This window comes from Dendrobium catenatum, unplaced genomic scaffold (genome assembly GCF_001605985.2).
Source record: "Dendrobium catenatum unplaced genomic scaffold, ASM160598v2 fragScaff_scaffold_134, whole genome shotgun sequence".
NCBI classification, from domain to species: Eukaryota; Viridiplantae; Streptophyta; class Magnoliopsida; order Asparagales; family Orchidaceae; genus Dendrobium; species Dendrobium catenatum.
This window is the reverse complement of record NW_021318596.1, coordinates 374,904-389,688: the sequence shown is the minus strand read 5'-3', so window position 1 is coordinate 389,688 and position 14,785 is coordinate 374,904. Positions and strand designations below refer to the sequence as shown.

The 14,785-nt window shown below is 33.2% G+C and overlaps 1 protein-coding gene across 2 annotated transcripts in view; it reads left to right on the top strand.

Moving 5' to 3' along the window:
* LOC110108359 (synaptotagmin-3) overlaps positions 1-8,363 on the top strand; it is a 42,046-nt gene extending 33,683 nt beyond the window's left edge. The window contains exons 4-12 of one of the 2 annotated variants that reach the window (XM_028700505.1): positions 3,832-3,955; positions 5,370-5,488; positions 5,585-5,686; positions 5,775-5,849; positions 6,104-6,180; positions 6,459-6,708; positions 6,845-7,210; positions 7,356-7,484; positions 7,581-8,363. In XM_028700505.1, the coding sequence (XP_028556338.1) occupies positions 3,832-3,955; positions 5,370-5,488; positions 5,585-5,686; positions 5,775-5,849; positions 6,104-6,180; positions 6,459-6,708; positions 6,845-7,210; positions 7,356-7,484; positions 7,581-7,709 (1,371 nt within the window). In that variant the 3' untranslated portion in view covers positions 7,710-8,363. The remainder of the gene's footprint in view (positions 1-3,831; positions 3,956-5,369; positions 5,489-5,584; positions 5,687-5,774; positions 5,850-6,103; positions 6,181-6,458; positions 6,709-6,844; positions 7,211-7,355; positions 7,485-7,580) is intronic. The other variant, XM_028700503.1, reaches the window with a different exon arrangement.
* The last annotated feature ends 6,422 nt before the right edge of the window (positions 8,364-14,785 follow it).

Sequence of the window (14,785 nt, the reverse complement as noted above, 5' to 3'; positions counted from 1 at the left end):
TCCGGCTCAAATATCATCCAGGATCAGCGATGGTCATCCGTCAGTACTTAAAAGAGGCCCTTAAAAATCCTAGAAACTATTTTTGCCACAAATACATCTTGGACGATGCAGAAGATTTAATTAATTAATAGAATAGATCCGATGACATGATGATCAGGATAGTCAGGAGATAAATCAATTTGATAATATATAACCAGGACGATATGTTGATCCTCCTAGACGATTAGAAGAAAATATTATGTATTTCATCTGCACAATTTAGAAAAAAATCAAGTATATCGCAACTATCTATAATAATACGAGATCATCCATGAGAGCGATACTGATTGAAAATTTTAACTATAAAGTGGTATGATTGTTATTGTATGATTATAGTATGATCACAGGATGATCTGTAAAGATCGTTCGGAGATTATTATGAAAATTGAATATTAAAATCTTGTCTAAATATCAATATGGGATATTATTTTCAAGATCATAAAGGACGTTTCTGGATGATCCAAATCGTCCAGTACAATTATGTTCAAAACTTGAACTCTATGGTTTAACTAGATCTCACTCCTCTTGAGTGTATGTGTGGATGGATACCAAGCAAGCATACTCCTACTAAGGATGACTAAAAAATGATAAAATTACATCATTAAATATTACATCCCTTTTAATAACACATAATTATACCATCTTGAGCTCTGATTCTTTTTAGATTTAAATATTAAATAAATGTAGTATACACCAAATATATATGAATGAAATTACTATGATGATTATTAAATATGTTGTTATGATAATCAATGAAAACTCAGAACTCGAGTCTGCAACACTACCTTGGATTGCCCAGGGACTTTTACCAGACCACTGCTTAACACTAGACTTCCTTGCGGCGACTATCTGATACCGTAGACTCTCCAGAACTGCCTAACTCTATGACTTCGCGAAGCACAATTGATGCCCGGACTTCAATAACCCACCTATGAGCCAGTCTTTTTGCAGGTCAACCACTGATGTCCGGAATTCTCGTCGAGACACAACATAATTTGAACTTTATCAGGCCATCTCTGTGTCGGACTTTTGCCCAACCTAGCGCCTGCGCCGGACTTTTCTGTACCACCAACTGACGCATGGATTTTCACCGGACCATTTCCTACACTCGACAATCGCTTATGGACCTACGCAACTGACACCAGGACTTTCACCATACAACAAGTCGACATAATCTACTCGCCTAAACCTCGTTTGACTAGATTTACAACATACTGATTGATTATTTGTAAGTATGATCGCCTCCATATGATGATTCAGTTATTAATATACTAAAAATACTGCGTGAATTCATATTTAAACTGGCGTGCCCCTATTTTCCCTTATTTAGGATTTTTCCCCTTTCACATAAAAATCTTATGTTTCATGTTTTTGTGTGCTGGATATTGTACAACGCTAGAGCGTAAATATATTTGCTCAACTGCTACGTCAATTCAAGCCATAACAATCTCATTTCTTATATCAATAATTTTAAATTTATATAACTATCTTTGATTACTTATTTATTTAATAATCTGGAAGATAAAGCTTAACGTAATATATACGACGAATATTATATACCCCATTATTATTATATGCACAAAAATTTTGATTATTAATGACCAAACAACGCCAAGAAATAATGAAAAAATATGTGATACAGACGATTTCATAAGAAATCCGGTGCAGGTTCGTATATTCTGTTACCGAACACGTACGAGAAACGTTTTTCGTTCCTTTCCATTGTTTGGCGGTTTCTTCGGATTTTTTCTCTTTGTCTATACTTGATTTTAAATTTCATTTTTTCTATAATTTACTTATTGAACTCAGGGATTAATATTATGTTTCATGAGTAGCAAGCGCATCTTCGTATTTTAAACCTCTCGATACTTCTCGTTCTCCTCAAAATCTATCTGTTTTTTATATCCGGCTTTAGAGCTTTGGGTGGCTCAGAGCTGATGGGTTTGGGGCCAGTCTTCTTGAATTCTGTATTGGGCTTTGGCTTGAATCTCCGATGACGGCCTCTTGGTCGATATTCTTCTATCATTAATCATTACCGGATGTAAAGTTTATTTGCTATATGTTTGTTCACGATGACGATTGGCATCTGGGCGGTAGGCTTGAATTGTCCTTTTATAGGGATCAAATGTTGAGCCTCCGATGAAATGCAAGCTGAGTTGTTGATCTTTTAATGGTTTTTTAGTTTTTTTTTTTTCTTGGGGGTTTTAGTCTTTGAATGCGGTGCTTTAAGTCTAGATGTTATTTTAGTAAAAACTTTGTTTGCCAAGCCGGATTAGCTGTTTGTGGGGATACGAAAAAGTTTACCATTAATTGATTGTTGGATCCAGGTGAAAATAGTATTTCAAATTAGAAGGCGGGTTCGAAATGGCTTTAAGCAAAATTAGAATGGGATAAATTTATTGTAATGAGACATATTATGTAGTAGAATATTAACAAATGAATTTTTATACTACTGGTGGAGAGATTGCTTATTTCGAAGCTTTATTGCGTTTCCTATGTTTCTTTCTTTGATAATAGCGTTTATTGTCTTAATTGCTGATAATCATATATTTGTAATAGGAATCTTCTGATTGTGGACGATTAGATAATGCCGAATTGCTATGTGCTGTGGATTTGATCTAGTACATCCATCAAAATACCCATTACTTTTCAATTTAGCACTTCTGGATGTTATTTCTCCCCCCTTTTGTTGTGTTCCAAAGCAGGAACCTCATCAGACATCTGAATGAGCCATAGATTTGCACGAAACTTGTATAAAAGTATTTATCCTGAAATTCCGATGGTTGAAGAATCTGACTATATAAGGGTAATGTTCATGCAATACTTACAATACTTATTGATTTCTCTATAATGATAGATTTTGATTTATTGGTTTCTCTTTTAAGAGTATTTTTTTAATTAACCTTTTATATGGTACTAGAGTAGCCATGGTTACATCTTTTTTTCAGAATATATCTTCCATGTATAGATTTCATTGTTTCAAACTGCTACTCCAGACCGGACCTAATGCTTGGGGAAAGCTGTCGTTATTTTTGGTTTTAAGATCAATATTTTGTATAACAATGTAAGCAAAAAGTATGCAGTCAAGGATTTATGGAGTTCTTAAATGTAAACGTGGGATAAATAGATTATTTTAAGAGTTTGATATTGTGATATGCAAAAATCTATATTGAAAGAATTAAAAAAAAATGCATATCATGTCATAACATTGGCACAGATGGTTTCTAAAGGAAATGTGTTTTTGTACTATCTTTTTTTGATAAAAATTGGGAAAATAGTTATAATGTTGTCTTCTAAATTTAAATTAGTTAGTCTCGCACTTTAGATACTTCATTTATTGAAAAGATTTTTTTTTTGGTGCAACATAAAATTTAATAATTTTATTTTGAATGCTTAAATAGCATCTTACATGTGGTAAAGATGAATCATCAAGTCTTTCTTGACACTTGCATCGATGTAGGACAGCATGTGCTAAGTATGCCTTTTTTATCACTAAATTAGTTTTTAATAAATCTAATGATAATGATGATATATTTCATGGAGTAATTCATAAATAAAAGTATTTGCTTTTCATTTTATTTAAATTGTGATTTTTTTACGTGGAAAATACTATTAATTTTTGTTTATTTGCAGGTTTATTGATGATTAGATTTCTTTTTTGATATTGCTACTAGATAAGGTTATCCACCTCTTATATTTGATTTTTCACCCATCAAACTTTTATTTTGTGTTCATCAAGTTTGGTTAATCATGCAACTAATTCTTTATTTTCTCATTGATGGTCATGAGCAGGCAATATGCAATGCAATTAGAAGCTCAACAAGGGCAATATTTGACCAATACGTTGGGAAGTATTGCATTGAGTCCATTGAATTTGATAATCTTACCCTTGGAAGTTTTCCACCAATAATTCATGGTAGGTCTTCCCCCAAACCTCATCCTAGTCTTTTGCAAGGATTGAAATAATTCTATCTCAGGAAAGGGGTCTAGTTGTACGCTAAGCTTGATGCCCATAGCATGTTAAACTTTGTGAGCTTTATGATATTAGATACTTGCATCCAATTGATGTATGGCAAGAACCACAACCTCAACCACACAAATTTTATTTGCAGTATTGTAAGGTATTAACGTTTATGTGGTTTAAATGATTATCTTTGGCTATTTATAAGCTTTCTTTTCATGTGCGATCATAATATTACATTGAAACACAAAGTTCATTTTAATTTAATTATTAGAATAAACTACTCAATTGTTTGGAGGCATGTGCATGGAATGGACTCCATTCTCTCAAGAAGTATACAACGAAGAAATCTAGTATGCCAATGGATGCTAAGATTTATGTGATTTGGCCATCGCCTACATCACGAAGAAGTCAATCAACTATTGAAATGTCTAAATGTGTACAAACATACATGTAATTAGACATTGTTCTTTCACAAAACCAAGTATAGATAATATCATATAAAGAAAAACCTCAAATTTCCCTTATCAAACTAACAAGAAAACATCCTAGTATTTTGAAAAATCACAAGAACAACAAAGATGGATAAAAAACACAAAATATCAAAAGATATCCACCTCAATGCATCTATAACAAGAAAGACACAGCGTAAATGCTAGTCTATATATTGTATGTCAGATATCAAGAGAATCATACACTATAATCCATAGTTGCTTCACACATTCAAAATAAGGTCTCCCTAGTGATATTGTCCTTGCTTTAAATATTACATTTGGTGAAACTTGGCACTCGGGTTTCTCTTTAGGAGTTTTTTGAGTATGAATTCATCCATTTCAATTTTTAGGTGCGCCTAAGTAGGAATTGGTGTTCATCTTTTTATGAAACAGAGAAGTGAATGTTTGTTTGTTATCAGACCTCATCCCACTATTTAGGGGGCGGCAGAGCAGTGGATTATATATCATGATATGAAGGCTTTATTTGCTAATGCATTTGTTTTTTTATAAACCTTCCATATGGCAAATGCAATTTGTGTTGTGTGAACAGTATGTTGCAGTGTAGCTTATTCATCTCTATGATGGTGATGCCGATTTTATTTCGTCAGGTTAGTGGATTATAGTACAACATAACGAAGAGAACACAATTCGTAAAAACTAGGAACTTTAGAATATTAATCCTTCAGATCTCTTTGAAGCATATTTTAATATGCAGTATTCAACATGCAAATTTGATCAATGGCTGTGCATTGCCTTTTCATATCTTTTTCTTAGAGCTTGTCTGGGCCGATACAGTTAATCGGGCTGAGTTATAATTTTCACTTATTACCCGTTTCATTGATGAGAAAGTTCAATCTGATTTCTGATTCTAACAGGAGTTAAAGTGATAGAGACTCAAGAAAATGAACTACTTATTGAGCCAAGGGTTCGATGGGCAGGTAATTGCAATGTCAGTGTGGCTCTAAAACTATTTTCCTTTAAATTCACCGTGCAGGTAGGCTACTAAACAATATGACAACAGAGTTTGTTTACTTCCAAAAATGGAAAAAAAAGAGTAATCCATACTTGAATCGTTTTTTTTTTTATGTAGTTGTTGGATTTACAAATATTCTTGGCACCTCGCGTTACTCTAAAGCCCTTAGTTCCAAGTTTTCCATGCTTTTCAAGCATAACTGTTTCTTTGGTGGAGAAGGTAATTATATTCAGTGATTTTTTCTCAAGTGAACTTTTATGAGATTTTATCTCAAGGATCATTTACTGTTCTCCTTCTTGGCCTGCAGCCTTTTGTTGACTTCGGACTCAAACTACTTGGTGTTGACATCATGGCTATTCCTGTATTATATCGCTTTGTTCAGGTCTTCAAAGTTCTCTTATTCAGCATGAATCTGGGAAACACTTAGGCTTCATTTGGGATGGCTTTCGTCCTACTTCTTAAAGTGTTTTTTTAGTACAAAAATTAAAATTTATGTACTAGAAAACTGCTTTAAGAAGCAGTAAGAAAGCCATACCAAACGAAGCCTTAGTCTTCATTTAACTTTGGCATGATTGTTTTATTATACTTTAAAATTGGATTGAAACTAACTATAATCTATATGAAATTTTCTTTAAGGATCATATTGCTTCTGAAATTTCAAATCTCTACCATTGGCCTAATGATTTGGAGATAAAAATTCTGGATAATGCTAGGTAATTCTCAGCATCTAGAGTTAGGTTGAGTTTTATTTCCTGCCTTTTTGTTCATGATGATTAACTCTTGTGTCTTCAGCTTTGTATGATTTTTTTTAGTAGATGAACATAATTAAATCTGTATTCTATCCTTGTTCTTTTGTCTGAAAAATGTTTTTACTTCGACTACTAAATGAATCAAATTGTTTGGGATGTTACAAGCTGCATGCTGATGTTTATTTTTTACTACAATCAGTTGTCAACTTATTGCGTGATTATTTTCTGCTTTGCTTTTTCAGCGGTGCCACCAAGAAACCTGTTGGAATATTACATGTCAAGGTTGTACGTGCACTCAACCTCTTGAAGATGGATATCCTTGGTAAATCTGATCCCTATGTGAAATTGAGTTTGAGTGGTGAAAGACTGCCATCCAAGAAAACTTCAGTGAAGATGAGCAATCTTAATCCTGAATGGAATGAAAATTTCAAGCTTATTGTGAAGGATCCTCAAACCCAAGTTCTCCAGCTACGTTTGTATGACTGGGAGAAGGTTTAGCCACCTGTTTACCCTTTTATCTTTTCTAACCACACAAAATTTTCACATTTCACGGTAAAATGTTTAATTGATAGGTTATCAATGTCAATTTTGTGTTTGATAACTTAAAATGCTTTATTGTATCATGCAGGTCAAAGCCCATGATAAATTGGGCATGCAGGTTGTGTCGCTGAATTCACTTACCCCTTACGAGATGAAAGAATTCACTCTTGATCTTCTCAAGAACTTGAACCCCAATGATCCGCATAACAAAAAAAATAGAGGAAAGGTTGTGGTGGAACTGACATTTGAACCATTTAGAGAAGAATTTGACAAGTTCAGCGGCATTTTAGACGGCGAAGGGAAGCTCAAAAGCCTGGGAAGCGCTTCTTCTCAAAGTTCATCCGGTGGGGGTCTTCTTTCTGTAACTATCGAAAGTGCAGAAGATGTTGAAGGAAAGCATCACAACAATCCCTATGCAGTAGTTCTCTTCAACGGAGAACGCAAAAAGACTAAGGTGAAATTCATCTTATTGAAAATATTGTACTTAATGAGCTTTTAGATGCTATTTTCTTAGTTATAATGTCTCCTATGATATATAATTTTCCATGAAACTAATTGTCTTTTTTGTTTAAAATTCATCTTTCATCATTTAACATTAGGTAATCAAGAAAAGTAGAGATCCACGGTGGAATGAAGGGTTCCAGTTCATGTTAGAAGAACCACCAGTTAACGAAGTGATTCATATTGAAGTTATAAGCAAAAGGAGACGTTTCAGCTGGCATGCTAAGGTGAGAAAGAATGACAAAATGAAACTTTACTTTTCCCTTCATGTTTTTCCATCCTGTTTTCTTATAGTAAACATGAATACTTTATTGACACTGCAGGAATCTCTGGGCCATGTCGATCTTAACCTCGCGGATGTCGTGAATAATGGACGCATTAATGATAGATTTAATCTCATAAACTCCAAGAATGGAGTAATTCACATTGAGCTCAGATGGAGCACCGTTTGAAGCATCCCTATCATCTTCTTTTCAGTAGAATTCATTGATTTAGGCTTCGTTTGGGACGACGGCTTTCTTACTGTTTCTTAAAACAACTTTCTAATACAAAAAAAAAAAAATGTTGTGCTAAGCTACTTTAAAAAACAGTAAGAAAGTCATCCCTAAGGAAGCTTTATTTTAGTTGCTAACCTTGCTGCTTATGTCGTAAGCTGCAGTAAAGGCTTGATTCAGGCTTCCTTTGGGACAATCTTTTTAATGCTTTCTAAAATAGCTTTTTAGTACAAAAATTTTTGAACTCAAAATTTTTATACTAGAAATCTGCTATAGAAAGCACCAACGAAGCCGTCCCAAACGAAGCCTCAGATGCTCCTCCAAAACAGTTTTAGAAAGAGTGGCAAATAAGTGTCTTGAAGCTAAAGCTAAAGGGTTGGGATGAATCTGATGAAGATGCTGGGTGCAAATTTGGAATCTGTTCCTTGTGCAAATGATAGATTATCTTAGTTCTTTAATTGTTTCATCAAAATCGCCTTTTTAGGTGGCTGTATATGATTATTATGGGCAAAGGGTGTATCAACAAAGGTAACAACACATTGTATATGGGAATATGTCACCAATTTTCCGGCTTAAGTATCAAAGACTTTGTTTGTGATGGCGTTCTTATTACTTCTTAAAGCAGTTTTTTAGTACAAAAGTTTTAATTTTTTAAATAAAGATTTTACCCTTTTAGATGAATTTATGTTCATGGTTTGTGGTTTCTTATGAGTTCGAGTTTTTATGATTATCTATTCTGATTTCTTAAGAGAAAACTTTTGATTAAGAGTAATTTTTAGGGTTTGCAATAATTAGTTTTGATATTTTTTCGTGCAATCGAATTTGACACACGAAACACCTCATGATATCTCTAATATATAATTGTAAGTCCATATCTTGGTTGTATGACTCAATTACATTGTATTCATCAAAATATTTGACTTTGTATGAACGTAAAGCCTTCGAAGTCATTTATAATGACTATTTGGGTTTGATCCATCTTGTGTATTGGGGGCAACACAAGCCCCCTTAATAGGATCTCTTCTAATTAGTAGGTTTTTAAGTCCCATATATAGGACCCCACCCCCCAAATCAAATATTGGAGTCACATGAGCTTCACCTAAGAAACTCTATCATGTATCGAAAGCTCCTTATTCTAACCTAATCTCTACCATTGAGCTAACTTGTTTATATTGCATTTGCGGCAACTTTCTTACTTATTTTTAAAATATTATTTTTTGTGCAAAATTTTTTATTTTCGTACTAAAAAACTATTTTAAAAAGCATCAATAAAGCCATCCCAAACAAAGCCTTAGACTTTGGCTTTGTTTGAGATGACTTTTTTATTGCTTCTTAAACCAGCTTTCTAGTACAAAAATTAAAATTTTTGTACTAAAAAACTATTGTAAGTAGTTAAAAAACCGTCCCAAATGAAATTATTGTTTAAGATAGCTTTTGGTCGTTATTTTTTTCAATTATTTTAAAAAAATTATAATATAAAATTATTTTAAAAATTGATACGGCATCACAAAATTAGCTTGATCGGGCACGAATCTCGAGGCAAAAGCTAGTTGGAAACTACAAAAATTAATTCCGAGAGCACCCCAACTCCGATTTCAGCAAGCTTATAGTCGAACTGAGCGTCTCGGAAATACGAACTCAACGACACCAAGATCAACCCAATCCGAGCCCAAATGGGTCCAAATCATGGATCCAAAGCGCTGTTGGAAGGTTCAAACAGCAATTTGAGTTACCAAACGGTCTCCGATTTTGACGAGCTTATACTCGAATCGAACGGCTCGACAACGGACTCCGATTTTGACGAGCTTATACTCGAATCGAACGGCTCGACGAGACGAGTCCAACGAGCCCAAGATCACAGAATTCGGACATTACTAAGGCCTTCAAATGTCCAATGAACGGTGCATGATTGTAGGATTCAATATCGGCCGTCCATTTGACCCCTCCCTATTCGCCCCTGATCTCACACCTATTTACGGGCCATGCCACTCTAGAAAATCTATAAATATAGCCCTCATTTCTCACAAGAGAGGATCCAAGCAAGAGAGAGAAGAGGAGAAGAGAAGGAAGGAGTTCCTTCTCGACAGCCGCATTCAGTATGGGCGCACTAGGGGCATAGGCGGATCCACATTGGCCTAAGGGTGGGCAAATGCCCACCCTCAAAAAAATTTTTTTTAATATTTAGAGGGAATTTTTTAAAATATTTTGGGTATTTTGCACATTTTGCCCCCTCTAAAACAATTTTTTTGTTCTAATTTTATCAATCCTAAGCATCTTTGTCCATCCCCAAAAAAAAATTTTTTTTTTGCCCACCCTAAAAAAAGGAGCTGGATCCGCCCCTGAAGTCTAGGGGCACGTGCCCCCACCGGCCTATGATCCTTTATCGTAAATTGAATCATCTAATTTATAAAAATTGAATATTTTCTTTGTATATATTTATAGCAGAAGGCTCTTCAACAAATATATCTTAATTTTTTTAATATAATTATCTGAAAAAAGAAATAACTCCTTGTTATTTATGCATTACTTATAGTAAGTCATTCAAAACTTCAATGCCCATTATTTTTCAGCTAATTAATTATTAAATCCTACTAAAGTATATAAGAAATTTTAGTGTAAAATTTTTATATATGACACAAATTTACAAGTAATAACTTATATTTTGAATGTTCAAATATTATTTTATTATTAAATAAAATGATAAAAGCAATCATGTGAAAAAAATTAAGAACATATTAAAAATTATAAATTATGCTCCTAATAATTTTTTTTTGCTCCGCCCCTGGCAAGCATAATTCATCCAAGAGTAAATCATGCCATCAAATAGGCCAAGGGTTCATGGTAAATGATTTTTTTTCTTATGATTGTGAGAATATTTCATATATTTTTAATTTTTAATTTTTTTTTTAATTATTAGAAAATTAGATTTGAAGAATTTAAGAAATATTTATGCTGTGTGCATAATTCACCAAAATGTTAAGATGACTTTAAACATTTTACCAACACTGTTATTGTTGCTTTTGAGATATATTTTTTTAAAATTTAATTTAGTTAAAACTTATAAAAATTGTGAAATCTTTATTTTTAGTAAACTTTCATCATGTAATTTTAAGTATATTGTAACTTTAATCATTCTACACATATTGACATGAATATATTAAATTACACCAGATATTTTATATTTTAGGAGATATTTCCTAATTTGAAAATTTTAGAAAAATATGAAAATTAGATAAATAATTATTAAAATCTCATAATATCAATGTATGATATGCATACTTATTACAATGGTTATTTATAAGATAAAAAAGAGCACACTGCATTTTTTATGAATTTCACTAATTTTAGTTCCTATGCAAATTTTACATGCATTAATGTGATACAAAGAGCCGAACATTGAGTATAATATCACTTATTTACTATATTATATATACCGTGAAAATGTGTATGTAAGAAAGGCTAACTAGAAATAATTTGATTGATTCACATTGACTGGAGATATGTTATCATATACATGAGGGTGGGTAGACATGCATCCTTTTAAAATAAGATTTATGGTGTAATGTTAAATGATATGAAAAAAGAGACAGAAGAAGATATATTGATATGATATGATATAATATGCCGATGGATATGAAGTGATGACTTCTGATATAAAAGCTGTCTAACCTAAATGACTTATGGTATGTCTGATTATTGAAAAAATGACTTATATGAATGAGACTGATTTCATAGGATTGGCCTACATGACTGATTTTGTAGGGTTTTCTTATAGTGCTTGTAAATAAATGCATATATTAGGAATATATATATATATATAATTTATATGACATGCATACATATCATGCACTATACGACATTCATGTGAATATGATAGGTATACAGATTTTCTAAATTGAGATAGATAAAAACTGTTCTATAACTAATAAGTATATAAATGATAGAGTTTACTGACCCCTTGTGTATTATTATTGATTATTGATCTTTGTTCTTAAGATATATAATTGTACTTATATTTATTAATCATATGATATGTCATTATTTAATTGATTGTTACATACTTCTATAATTATATATTAATACTCATAGAGATTGAATGATTAAATGCATATTATTTATATTTCCTTGTGTTGATTTTAGTTATATGTTATGGTAACCTACTGAATTGTTAACTCATTATGCGATTTTACATATTTTTAGGAAGGGGTTATGATCTAATGTACTGAGGAATTATTTAGGATTCAAGCTTTATATATATTTTTGCATTTTTATTTAATTTTATATTTAAGTAATTAAAGTCATCACTCTTGCACGTTGGCACAATAATGACTCCTTATAACTCCCAATGTAAATCATATGAAACATAAGAGGATATCACCACTAACCATATTATTTAAAGGTAAATCAATTAACCCATCATCCTGTATAGGTATAAATCAATCTTCAGCCAACCTCACTAATAATCCAACCTTTTTTGTTCTTAAACAAATAATATTCTAAAAGTAATAATAACTAGCTATTACTCGTCCACATACTCATATTCATGCACAATATTTGCATTAACAATATAACCATATCAAAATGTAATAAATCATAATATATATTATTCCTATTCAAATAGTACAAAATGCAATAGTTAACATTTTAACTAGTAAAAATATTTAATCATCTAGTCAAACAGGTTATAATATTAAGTACTATAATATATCAGAAGTTATATTGTAGAAATTCACTAAATTGGGAGAAAAAACAATAAATATTGATCTATTACTAAAATTGCCTTGATCGAGCATGAATCTTGAGGGATGTCCTAGTTGAAAACTTTTGAAATTAAATTTGGGACCATCTAAGCTTCAATTACATAAAATATATAGTTAAAATGAATGTCTAAAAGTGATAAACCTAACAACATCAAAATCAGTCCAATCTGAGCCCAAATGAGTCCAAATCAAGGGACCGAAGTATATTAGGAAGGTTTAAAATATAAATTGGATGATCAAATGATATTTAAATATAACATGCTTGTAATCGAACTAGCAGCTCGATGAGACGAATCCAACGAGCCCAATATTGCTTAATTCATACATCATTTGGGCATATAAATACTTGATAAATGTTCTTTGATCAAGGGGATCATTATGGGCCGTCTATGGAACACTTCGATTTTTCCCCAGAAATTCTTCATATTTAGAGGGCATGCTACTCTATAAAATCTATAAATAGGCCCCCACTTCCCACATGGTAGGGGCTTGGACATTTGCATGCTTGCATCCTTTGACTGGAGATTAGAAAGAGCTATGAGGCTTCAAGGATCCTAGAGTTCTACCTAATTACCACCACCGACGAATTTTCCTCGACCATTGTCAGACCATCGCGCCAACCATCACTGGACCACCACCCCATCCGTTGACTGTTGCCGGACCGCTGCACATCCATCGACAGTTGTCAGACCATCATCCTTCTGCCTATGATTATCCCTCTGACCATTGTGGATCGCCAACTATTGTCATCCGACCATCGTCTACGGTCCCTCTTACCACCATCGATTGACTATGATCTCTCTAACCTCCATCATTCATCGATTGATGTCCCATCGACCACCGTTGCCCGATGACTAAGGACCCTCTGACCTCCGTCGCCCGACAACTGAGGACCCTCCGACCTCCATCGTCCACCGACTATGGTCCCTTTGAACTTGGCCGTCAACTATAGTCCCTTTATCGCCCGTCGACTACCGTCCTACTGACCATTATTACCAGCCGGCTATGATCCCTCCGACCAATGCTATTCGTCAACTACGATCCATTCGACCTCAATCGCAAGGTAACTACAATCCCTCCAATCTTGATTGCTGACCAACTATGATCTCTCCGATCATCATCACTTGATAGTCCCTCCGACCACCGTCTCTTGACTATGATCCTACTGATCAAATGAACAAGCCAATTTTCTCTTGAAAATAACTCTCAACCGTAACTATGTAATATGCTCTATATGATGTACATTGAGCAAAGGCTTCTTCCCGAGGAAATGACACCATTTGTAATCAGCTACAAAAACTAATGAATTCTTTTCAACGGGCCATACCTTGTGGTTTTTTTCCTTTCAGAATTTTCCATGTAAAAATTTTGATGTCTCTTATGACTCTTACACCCCCTCTCTTTATTTATTTGTGTGATAGATCTTCATTCAAAGATAAGACATTAGACTCTACCTCTCTACCACTGTGAATATTCCAGGACGTAACAAATATCATTTTAGACACAAGAATAAATCCCGAAATAAAAATGCTTGAAAACAAGAGAAGGTTAGAAGTTGCCTAAACGATTTGAAGAAATCTCATAGAAGCTGTGAAATAAATTGACTACCACAAGCTCATTTTCTCTTTCCTCCCTTCACTTCCCTTCTCCCCCCTCTTCCCTTCCATTCTGAGCAAGTCAAATGAAAGAGGGATAATTTTTTTTTTTTCCAGTGTCTAGTGCTCCGACGCTCTAATCTGCTGCTGCTTGCTAATTCCATTGTTATTGTACAACAAGGAGCATCGGCGCCACCACGTCGAATTCTGGCACCCCAGCACTGCATCCCCTAGAGCCGCGACTCTCAAAATCCAAGCGCTACAGTGCCATAGTTCAAAAATTTCAAAATTTTTGAATAAGTATTTTTAAAAACTCTGGATTGTTATAACATCGTCTACATGGACACTATTTTTGGCCAATCTCTTAAAATAAAATTTAAATAAGAAAACCTCAAAGAAAAAATAAATTTAGAGTCATCCCTGATTGGCCCTCTATGGGGCTACTTAAGCTACCACTCTAGTGACTTTATTAAAATTTTAATTTGTTATATATATATATATATATATAATTCTTGTGTTGCATCATGCATGTGAGTGGAGCACTAAGACATAAATTTAAATATATTAGACTTGTACTTTACAACTTATCAAATATTCTTTGAAAACTAAATATTATTATTACTTTTTTATTATATAATATAAATGAGAAAATAATAAAAATAATTCATTGACTATTTAT